This window comes from Pelophylax lessonae (assembly GCF_965119305.1).
Source record: "Pelophylax lessonae genome assembly, chromosome: 12".
In the NCBI taxonomy this organism is placed as follows: Eukaryota; Metazoa; Chordata; class Amphibia; order Anura; family Ranidae; genus Pelophylax; species Pelophylax lessonae.
Window position 1 is genome coordinate 105,055,388 of NC_138779.1, and position 18,843 is coordinate 105,074,230.

Sequence of the window (18,843 nt, forward strand, 5' to 3'; positions counted from 1 at the left end):
CAGTGCATATATATAGCACTGATTACTGCAGTAATGTCACTGGTACCCCCAAAAGTGTCAAAAATGTCAGTCAGGGGTCCGGTCTGTCCGCCGCAATGTCGCAGTCCCGCAAAAAAAATCGCAGATCGCCGCCATTACGCGTTAAAAAAAAAACACCAAAAATGACAGAAATCTTTCCCTTTGTTAGTAAACGCAATAACTTTTGCGCAAACCAATCAAAATACGCTTATTGCGATTTTTTTTACCAAACATATGTAGCATAAAACAAATTGGCAAAAAACTTTTAAAAAAATTGGTTTTTACATCTTTTTTGGGGGGAATTTCATATAAAAAAATGTGAAAAATATTGTTATTTTTTCAAAATAAACGCTCTTTTTTTGTTTATAGCGCAAAAAGTAAAAATCGCACAGGTGATCAAATACCACCAAAAGAAAGCTCTGTGTGTGGGAGAAAAAGGACGTAAATTTCGTTTGGGTACGGCGTCGCACGACCGCGCAATTGTCAGTTGAAGTCGCACAGCGCCGAATCGCAAAAAGTGGCCTGGACGGAAGACAGCAAAATCCTCCGGTTGTAAAGTGGTTAATGAACAGCTTTCTGGTCTTTCCTCTGCTTTCATCAGTCATGCCCAGAGTAATTTTGTTTTCCCCATGCTGGTACTAAACTCAACCCACTTCCTTTAACAGTCCTATGCCAGCACCCCGACTGGTTACTAGCAGAGAAGTATATGAGGCTTATTTAAAACTGTGGGTACCCTGCGCTTGTGGATAAAGTGCTAAATAAGTGCTAATCAGTGTACTGATTTTATAAAGCAGCTAGCTGCAGTGAAAAAGTGCTGGTGCTCTTTTGATATGTGAAACAGTGATTGCAGCGCTGCTTATAATTGTGTAAATAAATAAATAAATAAGTAAATCAAATCACAAACTTCAAAGAAAATGCATTAAATAATATATAATAAATGTCCATTAATCCATCATTGCGATGTGAAAAATCCTTTCATTTGTGGTCATACAAGTGCTTGAATGTGAAATCCGTGCTTTTTTCGGGGTTTCCCCCTTTGGTTATCTACTCACCACCAAGTAGCTGATTTTAGGCATAAAGGAGCTGCTATGCTATAACTTCTCCACTTGCAATACGGTCTCTTGCTGTGAATGAAGATCCATCCCCGATTTCCTCATAAGAAAAAGCCGATCATAGTGAAGATCGTTTTTGTAAAGCATTTATTCAAGAAATCTTAGGGGTATATACTCACAAACAACTTTAAAAACATGCAGAATATGTACAGAGCGGCACGGCGGCTAGCTGCTTTTTGTAAATGCTTTACAAAAACGATCTTCACTATGATCGGCTTTTTCTTATGAGGAAATCGGGGATGGATCTTCATTCACAGCAAGAGACCGTACTGCAAGTGGAGAAGTTATAGCAATCACTGTTTCACATATGCTCCTTCATACCTGGAAGTACTGTTTTTTTTAATACATATACATTTTTTTCAATACATTACAGGGGTAAATGGGTAGGCAGGGCAGCAGGTAGAAGGCAAGCACCAACATGTATGCATTTAACTTGTTTATTTGCCCTAATAGGAAAAACAGGTTAATTTGAAGGCCTTACACTCTACTTTAATAGGCAAAGAACAGGTTCATTGGAAGGCCTTACAATCTACTTTAAATGTCATATTTGAAATTATGTGAAAAGAATGACATGATAAAAGCGACAAGATGGTGGTGGTGGTGGTAGTAAGATTTATGATTGATTATAGCAGATGGTAACTAATCATGAGGAGGAAAAAGAATGCAAATAATGATCAGGGCAATGATGATAATGATAATCATTTTAGTTAACAATTATTTATTCTTCCACAAAGTCTGTAAGGTTCCCATTGAGAAGAATCAGTTAATGTACAGTATATCTAAACCAAAACTTTCTTTTCATTTTTAGATAGAGCAGGGGATAGTTAAATACATGTAAATTTTGCCTACTATGTTCTATTGAAAGGATGTCTCTTCACTTCCTGGAAGTGAGAGGAATCCTTCCAAAGTAAGGGAAATTCTCTCTCTGATAGTTGTCACAGCAACAAGCAACATGCAGGAATAGTTCTCCCTTATTTCTATCGGTATCAGCTTTCCAAAATTTTCTTCACCTTCTCTCCCAGTGATAAGGGTCACTAGGACAAACAAAAAGGTGAATCTCCCTAGACACAGACAGCAATGAGAACCTGACAAGAATTTTAATTCTGCCTTAATATAGCCAAAACTATTAAAAAAAAGTTTTTACTTTAAAATTCATTTTCAGTTAAATTTGAGAAACACCCACTGTATGTTTATTATGTGATCCTATTCACACAGCCTACCTAAAATGGGATTTAGATATTTATCTCACAAGATAATAAAAAGTATACAATCATGCATTATGTATGATATGCACTTCAACAAAAATAAATGTAATTTATTTTAGGATGTGTGCAGTACCTCTCTGAAAGAACTTTATAGGATTTACTGTTAAAGGGTTAAGCCAATAGTGCCCTACTGCAGATGCCTAGGAGTGTGCTGGCAGGAGCGGAATATTGTTCATTTTTGTATTGAAAAAAAAATGCAAATCATGCACATTGCTGGATTTTTATTCTGTGTAGGTTTTATAATCATCTCCTAGAGGGGGATGTCTGTAAAACCAGCACCATCCAAAATCTGGGCAATTTGCTTGCTCTATTTAAATAATAAAAAATATTTATTTACCTACAAAATACTAAAATATACACTGCATGGTAAAATTACACTTTGGAGAAAAAATACCCAAGCCATGAAGTGGCTTAGGGTTTTCATGATAAGAGGCTTTTATCAATGTTCCCAATGTATATCTCTGTCCCTAAAGCTAAACCAAAGGCAAACAGTTAAATGCACAGGTGAAATAGACATATTATAATAACATAGTTCTACCCGACAACACAATCCTGACTAACAGGGAAGGGATCCTTCTCTGCTGAAGTTTAATTTGTTTATCACAAGACACTGGAAGAGCAATCTAGCACCTAACTGTTGTTGAGATAGTTTAACTCATTACATATATAACCGCATTCTAACAGGAAAACAGGGTGCTCTGTAAACCTTTGAATATCAATGAAGCCCCATGAACACTTTGTCTGGAGAACACTAGTTATTTTGATTGATTTTTATGTTATGTGTAGGTTACATGACAAGCTTTCAATCTCACTGCTTTTTTAACAATTGTATACATTTTTCTCTCGGTTTTATAAACCTCCGTAATGTCATGTCTGGCGTTTCTATAGTCCATCTCTCTAAGCACAGTACCTATGTAACCTTGCCTAATTTGAAAACAATAGAAACACAATGAAACAAAAAATACATTTAATGACGTGTTAATGATTACAAAGCTGCCCTTTAAGGTCGACACAAACCAACATTGTACAATTATGGAAAAGGATAAACTATATTACTCTCTATGTGATCTCTTTTAATAATATAAATAAAATAAGAATAACGTTGTCTTTTTTTTATTTTAGTCAACAGGCCAGTGTAAAAGGGACAGCTGTTACAGGTAAGGCAGGGGCCATAATATCAAAATGTAAAGAATAATTCATGATTAACCAATTGGATTGGATTCACAATTGAACTAGGCTTATATATTAACTACACGTTACCCAGAATTACCAGCTTCTTGCAACCTAAAAGGGATTGTGGCATAATACACATAAGCCAGGCACAAAATTATTTTGGCTGTAAAAGGTTGTTTTTTGAATTTCTTTAAAAAAAATCTCTGATTTTTAAATATTAAGCAACATGTTTTTGTTCCCATCTAAAATTATCTCTGATTATAATCCAATATAAAAAAAATAACTGAAGATCCTTTCAACTCATTTTAAAACAAGACTGTCGCTCTCTTTTAAAACGAATTTCCACAGCTGCTCATCCTTGCCAAGAAAGTGTGTCAGTTCAGTTAAACACAATAATCACTGGGAAAGGACTTGTCACAACGAAGGAAAAAATGATTACATTGCAAACTAGCTTTTAAGTGTCAATCCCTGTTAAATAAAGGTTTGATCAAGTAGCGTAACATATACTTATGGATGTGTAAAGTTGTTCAAAGTAACACAACATTCTTTATTTTTCACATACGCTCAGAAAATCAATAAACTCATCTGCTGGAAAAAAGGCTAATTTTCTCCCTTGTTCCATTGCCTTTGAAAATGCCCAATAACTGAACATTGCAACCTCAAACGGCTAGCTGATTGGCTAGTTCTTCTTTTAACTATTAGGCCACAGGCTGTGAAATAGATGAAGAAGCCCAACTGATTTATTCATTTGTACTTTTTTAATTTTCGGTACACGAAGCAAGCATTTCTATTCAGGCAGAATGTATAGGGTAGATTGAATATGCTGTATAGACAAACGTATAGCAGTTCTGACAGCTGGTTAAGAAGTAGACATTATTAAAACAGCTGTTGCAGATTGCTTTTTCGCTCTCAATATTGGATACCTCTGCAAATAGCATTTTCCTTGTTCTTGCAGATTGAAAATAAGGATGATCTTTTTTTTCCAACCCACTAAGTTAACTATTAAAAGAGTGGTAATTGTTCATGAATAAAAAAAAACCTTAAAACTAATTTACAGTTTTAACTACCTAGTTACTTATAAATAATTAGGAGATGGGGGCTCCTCTCCCTCTCTCCTGGTACAGTATAGATGGACATGCCTTAATTAGTCATTCTACAAAAGTTGAATAGAGAAAGAGGTGCCTCTAAGTGTAGACTTTAAAGGAACATTTATTTTTATATATATACTCCAATTAGGAAAATATTACACTTAAAAGGATTATTTTTTTTATATTTATTTTTCTGGCCATTCCATTGTCCTCTTCCCCCTTTGTTTGCTATTTAACTGGTCCAGTCTCTATCACTGTCATTGCTTTGAAGAAGGAGCGCGGCTGCCTGCCCCTCGGCAGCATGCATGCTCAGAAACGCGTCGCATCTTCAGTGACGTCATCCGCCTACGACCGCTGACCAAGCCTCGATTCCACCCGACAGACTCCAAGCCTTGATTTTGCTCCTGCTCCGCCGTCATTGCCGGCTATGGTGAAGAGGAGACACGTCCATTTGGGCATGGTGGCGCCGACCAGATGACACTTCTCCCCACCTTGGACTATCCAGGAGGGTGCCCACTAAGAATCTGCCACTTTACCTATGTGAGTGTACATTGTACCTAATAAATGTTCCTTTAAAGTCTACACTTAGAGGCGCCTCTTTCTCTGTTCTTCTTTAGTTTGTTGGAACCCCTGGCTCATTGTTTTTTAGATGACTGCCCTATATGTTGGACTTTCTTCTATACCCACATAGAGATTGTATGGACTTTTATGGACCTTGTTAACCTCCCTGGCGGTATGATTATGTCAGGAATTACATACCAAAAGCGGTACAATTGTTTTCATGGAAATTTGGCGTTATGTATTATAGGCCTACAATTCTTAGTAATTACTGACTTAAACCTGACCAAAACAAGAGTCTAGTAGACATCCCAGATGTGATAAATTTGAAACACAAACGCATGAATTATAATCTAATCAATAATATAATTTTATTATTTAATATATAATAAAATTATATTATTGATTAGATTATAATTCATGCATTATATATTATATATATATATGTGTGTGTGTGTATATATATATATATATATATATATATATATATATGCATATATATATATATATATATATGTATATATATATATATATATATATATATATATATATATATATATATATATATATATATATATATATATATATATATATATATATATATATATATAGATATATATATATATTGTAATGTTTGGGGGATCAGCTGGATCGCAGGACACAGGCGTTGCAACCAAAGAAATGTTTATTAACTTAAACAGGCTTCATAGCAGCAAAAAAAACACAACAAGGAAAAAAACAGTCTCACCGACTTGAAGAGTTCAGGGCTGCTTTTGCAGTCAAACAGTCCCAACTTTTGAAGAGGGTAGCTTCCCCTGGCAACAGGTTCCCAGTCAGCACACTGACATGCACCTTCTTGGCTGTACAAAAGTCCACCATTCACCATCCACAGTCTCCTCTATGCTCCACCACACCCAATCTATAACTTCCTGTCCTTCTTAAACCCACTTCCTCTGATCAATGAGTTAACCCCTTTTGCTCCCTTAAAGGGCCCAGAGCCCAAACAGAGGGGAAATATAGCGTCCTTCAAGGACCCACCCTCTACGACCTGTACAATATATATATATATATATATATATATGCATATATATATATATATATATATATATATATATATATATATATATATATATATATATATATATATATATAAAATGTGTTATGTGTTTGTGTAACGTTTTTTTTTTAATTTCCCTCCCTAGTTCCGCTCCCATGCAGCATTGCTGCTGCAGGGAACGGAACTAGGAAGTCATCACACCGACGGAGGACGGAGGAGCGGCGGGACTCTCAGGCTGGCGGTCACAGCAATGAGAGATCATCGCTGGATCGCCAGGATAAGGTAAGTGAACACCGCTGCGCTCTCTGCACGTCCACCCCGAGCGTGACTCAGGGATACCGATCCTGACCTAAAAAATCCACCCCGAGTCACGCTCGGGATTACTGCCAGGGGGGTTAAACTGTGCGGCTCATGTGCCTGATACATGTTCTTTTCTGTATTCTCCAAAAGCTGTCAGTGCTCCTTAAGTCAACCATTGATGATACATAGCTCAGCCAGTTCAGCAGGGACTAGCCAAGATTCGAACCATGTATGGCAGGCTGATTGATCAATCAACTTGGGTACAACCAGCTTGTCGGATTTTTCCATGTTATTATTGCCAGTGGCTATGGTAACTATAATCACTGTGTCTTCTCCTTGCCTGGACGGCTCCCAACGGCCACCCCCCCAGCCGCCATGAGAACACAATAGCTCCATGGGAGGGATTCCCCCATCAATGCAGTCAGTGTTGATGGGGGAATCAAGTGATGTTGTTTTTCTACAACCACAGGAGAAGACAAATACTATGGCTGTCTTTAGAAAGCCCAGAATCATGCTTTGAAATCTAAGAATCAGTGATGCAGCCTGTAATAAACACTTATGCGTTAAGTAAAGAATGAAAAGTACAATTAGAAGTAGAATTAGAAGAAAAGAGCCCAAAATCAACATAATTTCCCTTCAAAAGCCAATCTTATCTTCCTTGAGCTGATACTTGCCTTGTGCAAGTGATGGCAGAGTTAGAAATACATTAGGTGCTTAAGACAAGCACCATGTGACAAAGGGAAGTGTCCAATCTCTTAACTAGTGTTACAGGGAACCTGGGAAGGTGGGACAAAGTACTACATGCACTTTGTCCCATCAGAAACTGAATTCTATAAAATTAAAAAAAAGTAATAATTCTTATTTAAATGTACAAAAATTGCCTATATATTATTTTTGGAAAAAACAGTAGTTTAGGCATACATTTCCATTAAGCCATACATCTCTTATCTTCTTTTCTTTCTCTGACCTTTTTTGGTATTTAAAACTTTCAAAGCACGAAGTCATTGATAGGTAGATGCCTGGACTAAATTTAGCAGTTTAGCAGCCTACAATGCCTGTATTTGTGACTCTTTCTTAATAACTGCCTTGCTCATTTTCTTATTATATGCTGACAAAACAATCCAAAACATATTTTAACATATTTCTAAATATCTTCTGCTAGGTCATCTTTAAGGCTTGGTTCACACTGCTGTGACCTTGGATCCAACTTTTGAGACCCCAAGTCGCATGACATGTGAAATCCCATTTTAGCCAAAGAGAGCTTTAATAATTAGCACTACTGAAGTCGCTCTGACTTCAGAAAAGGTTCATGTACTACTTCAACGTGACTTCAAGGTGATTTCTATTCTCTTTTATAATATACTTCTATCAAAGTAGTGCTCAAGTCGCCAGGAAGTTGCCTGGCAAAGTCACACCGCAAGTTGCACGACTTTCAGGTTGCAGCAGTGTGAACTGAGGCTATGTAAGCTAGTGCTGAAAAAACTAAAACACAAACAAACTTCTGAAATAACCATACTTATCATGATAAAGTGTCAGTACATATTGACACCTCCCCATAAGTATGTTCAGGAGTGCAACAAATCCAGTCTGCAAATATCAAGCATCTAATGGCTTAGGAATAGGCATACCTGCCTAGCTTCATAAAAGCCTAGCTCAAACTTCTTGATGGAATAATCAGGTATGAAGCTTTGCCTTCGGGGATGCAGAATGGTGTCATGCCTATTCCTCATTACCTGAAAAATGAAAAGTACTTACCATCTCCTAGAAATTGCAGCAATGCAAGATCAATAGGGCGTTTCCACTTGGAACCTTTCTGCAGAGCAATGCCATAACCTGTAGTGGCAAAAACTTTTCCACTGCCAATGGTCACCAGTTTACACCCTTCATCTTTTCGAGCCATGTAGTTCAGCACTGCCGCATCATAAATAAATGCATCCAGTTTCCTTTAAGAAACATACATACACATATATGATAAATAGATAAACAAATTAAATACAATTTTTTTTTCTCAAAGTACAGACACTTGATTTTGATGTCAGCTTTTTCTTACTAAAACATCCATTATATGATAATAGACTTCATATTTTTTTTTAAACTAATGATTTATTACTACTCCAAACCAAAGTTCACAAGAAACTCAAGATCAACTCATATTGAACAAGCAAGACTTCTAAAAAGTATAAATGAGAATGCATACTGCATGTGCAAAGCACAAGTTTAATTTACACTATATTGTCAAACGTTTTTGGACGCCTAGCTTTATACGCACAAAAATTTTAATGGCATCCCAGTATTAGTCTGTAGGGTGCAAAATCGAGTTGGCCCACCCTTTGCAGCTATAACAGCTTCAACCTTTCTGGGAAGGCAGTCAACAAGGTTTAGGAGTGTGTCTATGGGAATGTTGGACATGTTGGGAAATGTTGGGAATGTTGGACAAGAAGACCTGGCTCACATTCTGCACTCTATTTCATCCCAAAGGTGTTCTATAGGGGTTGAGGCCAGGACCTCCATCCCAAACTCGCTCATCCATGTCTTCGTGGACCTTGCTTTGTGCGCTGGTGCACAATCATGTTGGAACAGGAGGGGGTCATTCCTAAACTGTTCCTACAAAGTTGGGAGAATGAAATTGTCCAAAATGTGTTGGTATGCTGATGCCTTAAGAGTTCCCTTCACTGAAACTAAGGGTCCAAGCCCAATCCCTGAAAAATAACCCCACACCATAATCCCCCCTCCACCAAATTAAATCTTACTTCTCACTTTGGGGTTGAGTTACTGAAGGCAAATGACTATTCACTTTGCAAAGGCATTTTCCCCTGAGCTTAGTGAATGAGGTGAAGCTCTGCTGACTTCCATCATCCAATCATGAGCAAACTAACATTTATATTTATTTTTTTATTTGCACATGATTGGGTATTCTTTGCAAAGTAGAGTTTCACCACACTCCACATAACTCAACCCCCATATCTCCATCACTTTCTGTGCTGACAAATGCTGAGGAGCAGTTTACCATGTCCATGTGCAATCCAAAATTGAAAAAAAGGTTTGTCTTTAGATATAGGTTTAAAGGAGTGAGCAGTCTACATTTGCCATTGTCTGGTACTGTGAAACAGTGTTTTTACTCTCCCCATACAAGTCAAACAAAGAAAAATATAATTTAAATCACAAATGAAATGTGTTTTCTTAGAATGATTCAGTGCCCATTTTAAAGATAACTTTAGTTTAGTGAGACGCTGCCAGTTTTAGATGTAGAAGAACACCAGACTTAAAAGAGCATACAGTATAAAAGTAATAATACTGCATACTTATTTCATTCTGTATTGCAAGCAACTGCTAAGCAGCATGTTGATTGCCCGGAGTTGTAGAAGTTTCAACACATTTTAAAACATACCCAGTTTTCAGATTCTGTAGAGCATCTTCTACATGTCGCTGGTTGTACTTAATCATGTAGGCATGCATGTCTGGGTAGTTACTCCGAATGTTCTTCTCTGTGCTCCCATTGGGTACTGTGCCAAACTTCAAAGGTGGGTACTGCTCATGGGGTCTCTGAAACTGTATAGAAATACACGGAATTTAATGCACATATTATAACATTTCCATAAGGTCCAGGTTTGGTTTACAATGTAATATTATAAGGGAAGCTATAGAGTGTATTTTCAGTAGGTACATTTTCTGAATCACTACTGCTACGTTTACCTGACAGTTAATTTAGATGTCATTTCTAGGGAGAATGCATATTTGTATGTCAGACAAGTGCAGCTAGCTACCTTGCCAAAGAACAGCTACGATAAGTGATTGATGTCTGGTTCACATCTGTGTGCTGCATTTTTTAAGGTTTTGTATTTTAGGTGTGTTTTACGTGCATTTTAGGTGCGTTATCACTGAGCTCTCGAATGTGTGTTTTGATAAAAGCACATCAAAGATGCAGCATGTAAGACTTTTTTTAATGCACCACACCCATACTCCACATAAAGCACACAGGGGTATATGGGGCCTAAGATATGGTACTACTTCTTAGCCAGTCTGAGTAGCCTTACAAACTTGCGTTAAGAGAAGGGAACCTATAATATAACCAAAATACAGAAACTCTGGTGGACATTGACAATGAGCAAAATTCAATCTATAGTTGCTCATACTGGATCACTCTTCTTTAACCAACATATTGTGAAATGTGGTGCAATTAAAATAACTTCATGTAACAGATGTAACAGATCTTCACAATATTTTTTCCTGGTTCAGACCTGATGAACTATGATCATCACACCAGCTGACCCCTCCTTACCATGTGCATAGAGAAAACTCCTTTCATCTGCTCATTGTACAGCTCACATGTAGTTAGTTGCAGTTAGCTTCCTTTGAGTGGTCAAGAAAAACCTGATACTAAAGACTTTATACTTTTATAGACTTTATAACTTTATACTGAACCATGCAAGTCAGAGACAACTTGGGTTTGAGGAGGAACTTAGTAATGCTTTCTCTTTCATCTTGTCCTGATCTAAAGCTGGCAGCATATGGTACAATTTTTCTTTTCAGCCCAGTTTTCATAAATTTTAATGAAAAGATAGTTTCATAAATGCTCACTTGGCCAACTGAAGACTTGTTTATTTATTTTATCATTACGAGTACTTACATGGCACCATCAATTTATGCAGCACTTTACATATTCTGTACATTCACAACAGTCCCTGCCCTCAAGGAGCTTACAATCTAAGGTCCCTACACACTAGGGGTAATTTAGAATGTTAGTAAATGAGGTGAAGCTGTATTTACGTCATCCAATCCATCAACTGCTAGTAGTAATGCATTTTTTTTTTTTTTTTATTATTCTTGCATTTGACTGAGTTATTTAAAGTGAACTTTCACTTTGCTAAATAAACAGCTTCTTCGACTTTAGTAAATCATTCTGATAGCATCACAAAACACAGTTACTATGCAATTGCAAATAAATGATTTTAGGATGACCTATCACACACTAGAATTCAGACTGTATACTGATACAGGTAGCATTATGAAGAATAAAGTCCTCATTCAAAAATGAAGACTCGATTAGAAGTCATGTAAGCAAAACATGGCAAGTTTCTTTGTGCTATTCAATCTAAATATACAGGATTGTATAATCTGACTGTGGTTTACTGTAGGTAGTCAGCATATGTGCAGTAAACTAAAATCTAACTGGTTGCTGTTCTGTACATCATCATTGTAATAATTTACTAAATGAGTTAGATCTCTTTAAGGCCTTTATAGCAGCTTTTAAAGTACATTTGCATGCAGGATTTTTGGAACACACGGCTGAACATAGTGCAGCACTAACTGTTCTGTCTCTAGGACAGAGAGCTAAACCTCCATGCTCCATAAGCTTCAGATACCATATTTCTTTGATCTCAAATTTATTAGAACAAGCCAGGTGAAACTACAAATTGATAAATTAGCATCCTTTAATGCCAATGGAATATGGAAACCTCTCTCTTCGGGCTACTCTTTTTCCTAAGTGTGCCTACTCCAAATGCTTTCTTCTGTCATAAATGGACAGTACTCTCACAGTACTCTCCCTAAGCCTCAAGCTCCATTAGTGTCCCCTCAGTTCATGATGGACAGGACATCTCTAGGACAAGGTTAACAGTGCTTCACCAGTAACTCATCTGTTGTGGACAGCTGTAGACAGCTTTAGTCTTCAGGGGAAAAATCTCCCTATTATTCCTTTCAAAGAATTTCACCAAATTTGGTTAACTCCTTTCCCAAAATGTCTCTAATTTTGCCTCACTGCTTCTCTCCAGACCTTGAAGGGCTCTGCACCCTCAGTCACTTTTCAGATATATTTAATCTCCTCCCCTTGTGATATTGTATGATGAAAATGTGAATGCAGAAAGGGTTGCTTGCAAAACATAAACTCACTTTGCTGTAATGCTTCTTTTCTATGCAATCAACATCACATTCTTTCACAATGCAAACATCAATTTTCTTCATTATAAATAAAAGCGGCAACATAAGAACTTTCTCTTTAGGCCATTCACTCCACACAGAGCATCCAGCACTCTCCCTTCCACACAGATGGCATACTAGAAAACTTTTGGGGGGAGCGAAGCACTTACTACAAGGAGGCTTCTCATACAAAGACTTCCTAGGAAGATGAAAAGGATGACATCCCACTCCACAAGCCTATGCTGGATTACGTTACACTCCACCCATGCTTGCTGGTGCACTTTGCTTAACTAGGGAAATCCACCAATCAGAGAGACAGCAAGCCACACACACAGGACACCTTCAGAAAATTAACAACTGCCTTAAAACCCTGTAACATACATTTTGCCTTTTAGCTGACATGGGGCATATATGCAGATTTCAGGAAATTTATTATACTTGAAGTCATTCAAAAATAAGCTAAATTATATTTTTTTCATATTTCTACCTGTAAATGGTCTTTAATTTCAGTGAAAATCTCTGGAGCTGCATGGAATAAAAACAATTTAAAGCAAGGACATTCTTTCCCCTTGACTGTCTCTGCTATTGATCCCCCGAACTACAGAGAAATTATGAGAACCTTATAAAATTGATCCAATAGTTTCTCCTTTTCTGTAATAGGCTGAATCTCATTTAGTATTGTGCAGTTAATCTCCACGCACATCTTCCCTTCATAATTAAATATCCGCCCCAGAATAGATTGGGGATGAATGACAAGATTAGATTTATTAAGATGCCGCCTGCACTTTGATGGTGCCACGTTTGGGGCTGGTTCTCCACTCCAACGATCATAATGAGAAATAATGTCTTCCAGTAAAGGACACAGTTCACAGGACACACCTGACAAAGACTCATTCTCCAGCAATTCACTTGTCACGTCTCACATTTTCAGCAAACAGGTTTGTAGATTGTAAATCAAATGGCTTTGAACCAATCAAAGCTGAATATTATATAAATATTTCTGAAAATGTTTAAATGCTGTTTATTTTCTTAAAGTGACGTTGACATTGCCCATAGAAGGCAAGGTCACAGGTTATCTTTGCGGAAGGCACAATAAGCATGATGTTGTTACATTCCACACTACCCGGCTGCCCTGATATTTCTACAAGTGCCCCCCCAAAAAGCAATAAAATTCACATTATCCCATTATAGATCCCCTTTAACCACTTAAGGACCGGAGGATTTGGCTGCTCAATGACCAGGCCGTATTTTGCGATTTGGCACTGCGTTATTTTAACAGACAATTGCACAGATGTGCGACACTGTACCCAAACAAAATTGACGTCCTTTTTTTCCCCACAAATAGAGCTTTCTTTTGGTGGTATTTGATCACCTGTGCGATTTTTATTTTTTATGCTCTAAACAAAAAAAAAAGCGACAATATTTTTCACATTCTTTTATATGAAATTCTCAAAAAAAAAAAAGTAAAAATCCAAATTTTTTAACATTTTAGGCCAATTTGTTTTCTGCTACATAATATCTGGTAAAAATGGTCAAAAAAATCGCAATAAGCATATTTTGATTGGTTTGCGCAAAAGTTATTGCGTTTACTAACTACGGGAAAGATTTCTGTCATTTTTATTGGTTTTTTTTTTTACTAGTAATGGCGGCGATCTGCGATTTTTTTTGTGGGACTGCGACATTGCGGCGGACAGATTGGACCCCTAACTGACATTTTTGACACTTTTGTGGGTACCAATGACATTACTACAGTAATCAGTGCTAAAAATATGCACTGTTACTGTAAAATAGACACTGGCAGGGAAGGGGTTAACATTACTGGGGATCAGTGGGTTAATGGGTTAAATGTATCCCTAGGGGTGTGATTCTAATGATCAGGGGGCGTGGCTTGTGAAGTAATCACTGGTAGAGAAGACAAAAAAAGAAAAAAGAGGGGCGCACCGACCTAGTGCATTACCATAAAAACTTTTATTAAAATATTAAAAGGTGTACAATATACTCACAAGACTGGTGTGGTACAACACACATCAAGAATAGCATATACAGTCTCCAAGGTAGCCAGGTCCCAATAGTGACAAATGGGCATACAGATAGTCGCATGGGGCTGCTGTGGCTAGGCTGACGCGTTTCAGGGGCGAGCCCCCTTCCTCAGAGCCAGAAAAGATGCTGCTAGATCACAAGCCGAACGGTCAAAGACTAAATGGAAGTAGGCCCCACCTCTTCCTGCTCCACCCCAACCCTAAGGGCGGGACAGAGGGGAGGGGGGAAGTGAGAAAAGGGAAGAAGAGGGGAGAAGAGAAAGGAGAAGAATAAAACGGACACAGCAGCAAGAAGGAGAAGGGGGGGGAAAAGAAAAATGGGGATGCTGGGACAGGGAAAGAACATGGAAGGGGGGAGGGGGAGGGGAAGAGGGGAGGACAGAGAGGACACTTGTCCAGTCCGAGCCAAAACACACCCACCTTCCAAGGCCAGCTCGGACTATGTGATCAGCGGCAAAAGAAATATAATAGATAAAATAAATATACAGCAAATGAAACACTTGTTCGAACAAGAAAGGAGATAACAAATCAAATGTGACGGGTAATGCATTGTGGTCAGAAGTGGTATACATATATACGTATATACATATACACATGCAATAACTACACACGTATATATATACATGCACACATACATACATATACATATACATGCACACATATACACTCACATCAACAGTCAGTACTTTAGGTCTCTATTGGATCAGATGAGAACTCCACTGCTTATCCTGTGCATATCCACTAGCAAGCAGAGCAGTGTCAGCCACCCCTGGCCTACAGCCATGCAGGGGGGACACTACCCGTAGGAGCAGAGCGTATACAGCTAGCCTGGCATGGTGCAAGAGGATCTCGCTGGCCTCCACACACAAATAGTACCTGTGATCATGATGTGAGGAGGGTGCCGCTGGCCGGGACTAAAAGGGGTCTGCTGTATGTTGAAACATCCCTATTTGGATGGCTGCGTCCCTTCTCTGGGACGCACGCCAACCCGTACCCGGAAGTGAGAAACCGGAAGTGCGGGTGGATGCGTTTCACCCGCATCACTTCCGCCATCACTACGGGGCGCCGCTCGGACCATTTCTCTGCAAGTCATTAGCTGTGCCAGCCAGCAGTGGACATGGACAGAGCGGCGCTTACCCGACTCCGCCCTCCTCCTTGCGTCTCTAAGCAAGTGGCTACAAGTGCATATGTATATATATAAAATGTCCGTGGTGAACAGGCAGGCTGTTCAAAAATAAGGGCAATGATGGCACCATTTGCATAAGCTTGCAAGGTACATATAGCATGATCAGGACATATTGACAAAAGAATATATATAATAATAGTAGTGATAATAATAAATAGAGGTAAATGATTGATTGATTGATAACATGATGCAATAATACAACAATACCACTGAAAGATAATACTACATAAAGGAGATTTTTTGGGGGGGGGGGTGGATGAGAGTGAACCACATCTGAAAAATATATATATAGTATAATACATTATAATGTAATATAACATAATAATGGTGCCAACAAGCACAAACGCATATAGATTTATGCATACGTTTATGTTTAGGCATATACCTTCTATCTATATCTCTATCTATATTTGTTTTTTGTTTTTTGTGTGTGTCCCGCTCAAAATACATATACGGTGCAAGAAAAAAGTGCCAATGTGCCATCACTGTCTATAAGCAGGCCGCAGAAGGAAAACAGTTCCCCATGCGGACATGCATAATGTGGGAAGCATGCACTCAAACCAATACCAGCTGGTCTTTGTGTACATATGTCAATGCTAATACTAATGGCCAAAAATGGGCTGTTACAGCCATCCAACCCAAGAGGCTGTACCACAGAGGAACAAGGGAGCAAAGGAGGGGGGGGGGGGGGGGTTTAGGGGGGTGGATAAAAGGAGGGAAGAGATTTTATCACACCACTGTGTGCAGCTCAATCTCCTCATTTAACCCTTTCGGGGCTAAAGACCCCAGGGTGAATATCCAATAGGCCTCTCTGGTGCAGAGCCTTTGGTACTTGAGGCCACCATCCAAATCTTTGTTGATGGCCTCTATCCCAAAAACCCTCAAGCCCTCAACGCTACTATTGTGTGCATCCAGAAAGTGCCGAGGAACAGAATATTTGTCTTTCTGCAGAGTAATGCCACTTTTATGCTCACTAATTCTTACTCTCAAAGGTCTAGTGGTGCGGCCGACATAGAGGAGGCCACAGGGACAGAGCATCCCATAGACCACATGGGTGGTGCTGCAATTGATGAACTGATTGATTTTGTAGGTCTTTCCATCAATAGCTGCAATATCTTTTTTCCTGTGGCACATGTGTACGCACGTGCCACAGTTGTTGACACCACATCTGTAGCACCCCTTTTGGTCAAAAATTCTGCCCCAGGCCCCATTTAGCCCATTGGTCTTCCTATCTCTTCTAACCCTACTAGGGGCCACCATGCTTCTAAGGTCCCTGGGTTTCCTAAATATAAGGTTTGGGTGTGGGGGTAAATGGTCTTTTAGCACAGGGTCCTGTTGGAGGATTTTCCAGTTCCTCTTCAGGACTTTCTGTATAACAGGGGCTTGGTTATTAAACCTAGTGCAGAATCTAACTTGTAACACCCCTTCTGTTCCATGATTTCCCACTTTCGCTGTATCCACCGGGAAAGCGTCATACAAGGACAAGTACTTTCTATAGGCCTCCTTTATGTGTTCGGCTTTGTATCCCTTTTCCTCAAATTTCTTACTTAAAATGGCTCCCTGTTCCTCATAATCAACCTTACGTGTGCATGTCCGCTTAAGTCTGCAGAACTGGCCGAAAGGGACATTTCTGATCCACTTGGGGTGATGATGACTACGGGCATGGAGAAACGAGTTCCCAGCACTAGGCTTGAAGTGTGTTTTTGAATAGATCAAGCCTTCGTTGTCCACCCGAAGCTCAAGATCCAGAAATATCAAACACTCATCATCCAGCACATGAGTGAAAGCAATGCCATAGGGATTATCCGAACAGTAAAGCAAAAATTGCTGCAGCTGTTCATCGGATCCATCCCAGATGACTAGGATGTCATCTATGTAGCGTGCGAACAGGACCAGGTTTGCCCCAAAGGGATTGTTGGCCCAAATGAATTGGCTTTCCCAATATCCCATAAATAAGTTGGCATAGCTTGGGGCAAACCTGGCCCCCATGGCTGTGCCCTTGATTTGTCTGTAGTGGCTCCCAAGGAACGTGAAATAATTATGCGTGAGCATATATTCAATGCCACTATACAGAAACTGAATTTGGGCATGATGGAATGCTTGGTCCTTAGTTAGAAAGTGCTGCACCGCCTGCAGGCCAAAGACATGTCCTATACTCGTATACAAGGACGTGACATCCAGAGACAGCCATCTGTAACCATCCTGCCATTTGTATGATGACAGGATGTCCAGCATATGACCAGAGTCTTTGACATACGAAGGTAGTGTGGTGACTAGATCTTGTAGGAAATGATCCACATAACAACCCAGGTTGCTAGATAGGCTATCAATGCCGGCGATGATGGGCCTGCAGACATGCGATCCTACATAGCAGGATCACATAGCCTCTGTCATTACTTCAGGGCGAATGACAGACGGCTGTGTTTACATCAGCCGTCTGTCCTTCTCTCTCTGCTGCGGGAGATCATGAGTGGCCAGCGGGCATTGGAGCCGCTGGTCACACGTGCTGGCTCCCCAGGGGACGAGTGGGGGCAGGAGTGTGCCGGCGGCGGCGCACGCTCACCCCCTAGAGTCTCCTGAGCGAGCGACATAACATAACGTCGCTTTGCACAGGAATGGCTTCCTGCCGCAGTTGCATTCTTTGCACATTTTCAACTATGTTACACCCTATTTTTGACTGCAGGGTCAAAGAATCTGCACCAAGCCTGACAGGTTTACTAGACAATTCTACATCACTGAGGGTGGTATCACCACCGACTTCACTGCTTCTCAAGAGTTCAGAGTGTGGATGGAATGGCGCTCAAACATAACCACTGATTGTCCTGCTTCTGCATCCAGTGCCCGTGTAGACTCAGAATAACTGTGTATTTGTTCTTAATATTTTTAAAAGTCCAGCACAAAAAAATATTATGAAAAAAAAATAAAGAAACTGCGCTCTTACATCATAAAATACAGTATATATCACCATAGTGAATGAACAATAGTGAATAGACAAATAAATAAAAACATAATTTAAATTATAAAAAAAAACAAAAATTGTGAAGTCCATATATAATCCCACACGTGAATAGCGTCCTCAGTGAGTATAAGAAAGGTTCCTCTCCACCAGCCGGTAATTCCTTTAGAATACA

The 18,843-nt window shown here is 39.2% G+C and overlaps 1 protein-coding gene across 3 annotated transcripts in view; it reads right to left on the minus strand.

The window, feature by feature from the left end:
• The window catches only part of GRIN2D (glutamate ionotropic receptor NMDA type subunit 2D), a 1,144,270-nt gene that overhangs the window by 54,290 nt on the left and 1,071,137 nt on the right, over positions 1-18,843 (minus strand). For all 3 annotated transcript variants that reach the window (XM_082274380.1, XM_082274379.1, XM_082274378.1), the window contains 2 exons: positions 9,960-10,120; positions 8,327-8,514 (listed from right to left, as the gene is read on the minus strand). In XM_082274380.1, coding sequence (XP_082130506.1) covers positions 8,327-8,514; positions 9,960-10,120 — 349 coding nt within the window. The remainder of the gene's footprint in view (positions 1-8,326; positions 8,515-9,959; positions 10,121-18,843) is intronic.